This window comes from Trichoplax adhaerens, genomic scaffold (genome assembly GCF_000150275.1).
Source record: "Trichoplax adhaerens TRIADscaffold_1 genomic scaffold, whole genome shotgun sequence".
Lineage (NCBI taxonomy): Eukaryota > Metazoa > Placozoa > Uniplacotomia > Trichoplacea > Trichoplacidae > Trichoplax > Trichoplax adhaerens.
In genome coordinates this window covers 12104068-12106521 of record NW_002060943.1, presented here as the reverse complement: position 1 = coordinate 12106521, position 2454 = coordinate 12104068, and the positions used below count along the sequence as shown (strand labels likewise).

Genomic DNA, 2454 nt, shown 5'->3' with positions numbered 1-2454 from the left:
TCCTATGAAAGTGTACAGAAGTAAAATAAAGGCAGAATAATAATATTAGTGTGTGCAGGTAAATTATTAAGAGGGCTGCCAAATCAAGTTTTATCATTGAGCCCAAAACTACAGTATAATAACAATAGTACTGTAGGTACAGTCTTTACATTGTCCTACAATTCCACTGCGGACTGTACAATACTGTATATAGTATAGAAATTTATAATTGATAGAGACATTGTACAGCACTGTACCGTACAGTACGTTGCAGAAATTTGGAATTTGTTACAGTACTGTATACTGTACCGTAAGACAGAAGTAACTCTATGACTACTGTATACTATATACATTAGTATACAAGACAGCAATCTGCTTTACATCTAGAGTACAGTATACTGCACAATATCTCTTTCAGTTACTTTATTATCGAGAGGACCCTGACAGTGCATGGAGTACAATATAGAATTGTACAGCGCCTTTTAATTTCATTTTAGATACTTTAACTGGGAAAAAATGAAACTAAAATTAACGTGCGAATACAGTAGTTTATGGCAATATCTACTAAAATATCTGATACGAAACTAATGTTGCTGTAGAGTACAGTACAGTATATGATGGACACTGTTCGGACAGTCGGACATTACGACCTCATGTATACTATACAGTGTACTGTATAGTGTATAGTAGGCCCCAGCCATAATAATCCCGATTACTCAGATACTCCGCGTAAATAGCTTAAACGATGATGTATTATTCTAAGAGTCTGTACCTCAAATTTCATGCGAGTATTCAAAGAGTAAGACGTTGCACCAACGCAATGAAAGTTAGGTACTACCGTCTAAAAACTTTTTCTGACTTACGTAAATCTTCCTACTCTTAGAATAATGTATCATCGTTTAAGCTATTTACGCTGAGTATCTGAGTATTAGGGGTTATTATTGCTGGGCCTACCGTACAGTACACTGTACAGTGTACAGTGTACAGTACAGGACCATATAATGCTGTTCCAAACACTTCTATTTGTGATAATGTCCATGAGCGGTTGCTCGATTCTGTAATTCGCTTGTTTTTTCTAAATTAAGTAATATTCAATTGAAATCGAATCTATTCTATTTTATCAACATCTGCTTCAAAACAGTTAAATAAAGTCATGAATGTTCTTAAATTACAATTATGCTCAATGATTAAGAAAAGTAGATGCACAAGAACTACTGTTTTCTACTGTAAGTAAGTCAATTTTTCGAGATTTTTGAAAATATCCGTCTGTCTGAAGAGTCCCTGTCCTAACCATACAGTTTCCTCCCGATGATCCTTATATATGTAGGTAGGCATTCTGTATCATAGATACTGCACTAATCTTAGCAACTTTCAAAATATTACTACAAAGCAGTGGTATCATTCTGGATTTCCTAAATAGCATAGCTATTCTGTGTGCTGAGTCATACTGCACTTACTTTCTGAAATGTCAGTTGAAATATCAGCACAAGCAGTATGGTGTATAAAGTAAATTAAAGCTCCGCGCCTTGGAGGGGAAAGAAACGACAAAAATGGGAGGGATTATGTAACCCCTGTAAAAGCTTTGAATAAAATATTATGACCTCGGGCGCAGAATCAAAGTGCAATTCAAGTAACATAATGCAAAACAACTAGTTGTCTTGAATTAATCTATTTATACTTTCAATTTAAATTAAATTTAAAATACAGACAAGGAATCCATTATATCACATCCAGTGTTCTTTCTACAGTACAGTACATCACGTTTGATATTACGTAATTACCTTGCCGCTGCATGTAATGCTATGGAGGACAAGATCAGGGATTTCAATTTTGCTGGTATGTGACAAGTGTCTCAAAATCAGAAATGATTGAAATCCCATAACTTATTAAGTTCACTTTATTATATAAACTACTTCTTCAACCAAGAACAAGACTAACTAACTCTGGGAGAAGAAATTTCCCGCTCATGTATATCATGATGAAACCCTGCTTACATCTATAACTTCTGATTAATCTAGTATTAAATTACTTGCATAATCTCTGATGTCCAATCATCTAAATAAGATATTCTTAATTAAAGCTATAATATTTACTGTAACTATTAACACGGATACGCACTTAACACAATCTCCTGATTTCAGTTAATCTACAATCTCGCACATACAGTGTCAATCTTACATTTTGATATATCACTTAGCGACTTTCTGCAATCGATTACGCTATTTCGAGCCCTGTACTACATGTTCATATTATAAATTATTATCGTTCAATAATCTTCAAGTTATCTATAGCTATTAGTTACTCTATGCTTCATGTTAACTGTCAGAGCAGCAATTCTAGGGCTTATGCTGTGTTGACCGTCCTACATGAATGCTCGGTATGTCTGAAGTAATGACGGTAGTCCAATAATTGTTGCTGTTGGTGATTTTTTCGTATTTGATTCAATAACTATAATTAATTAACGACATAATCAAA

At 34.0% G+C, this 2454-nt stretch overlaps 1 protein-coding gene across 1 annotated transcript in view; it reads right to left on the bottom strand.

The window, feature by feature from the left end:
* Positions 1–1999: 1999 nt before the first annotated feature.
* The window catches only part of TRIADDRAFT_52750 (uncharacterized protein), a gene marked incomplete at both ends in the record, with an annotated part of 1481 nt that continues 1026 nt past the window's right edge, over positions 2000–2454 (bottom strand). Inside the window, one exon of the mRNA XM_002108321.1 lies at positions 2000–2034. Within this exon, the coding sequence (XP_002108357.1) occupies positions 2000–2034 (35 nt within the window). The remainder of the gene's footprint in view (positions 2035–2454) is intronic.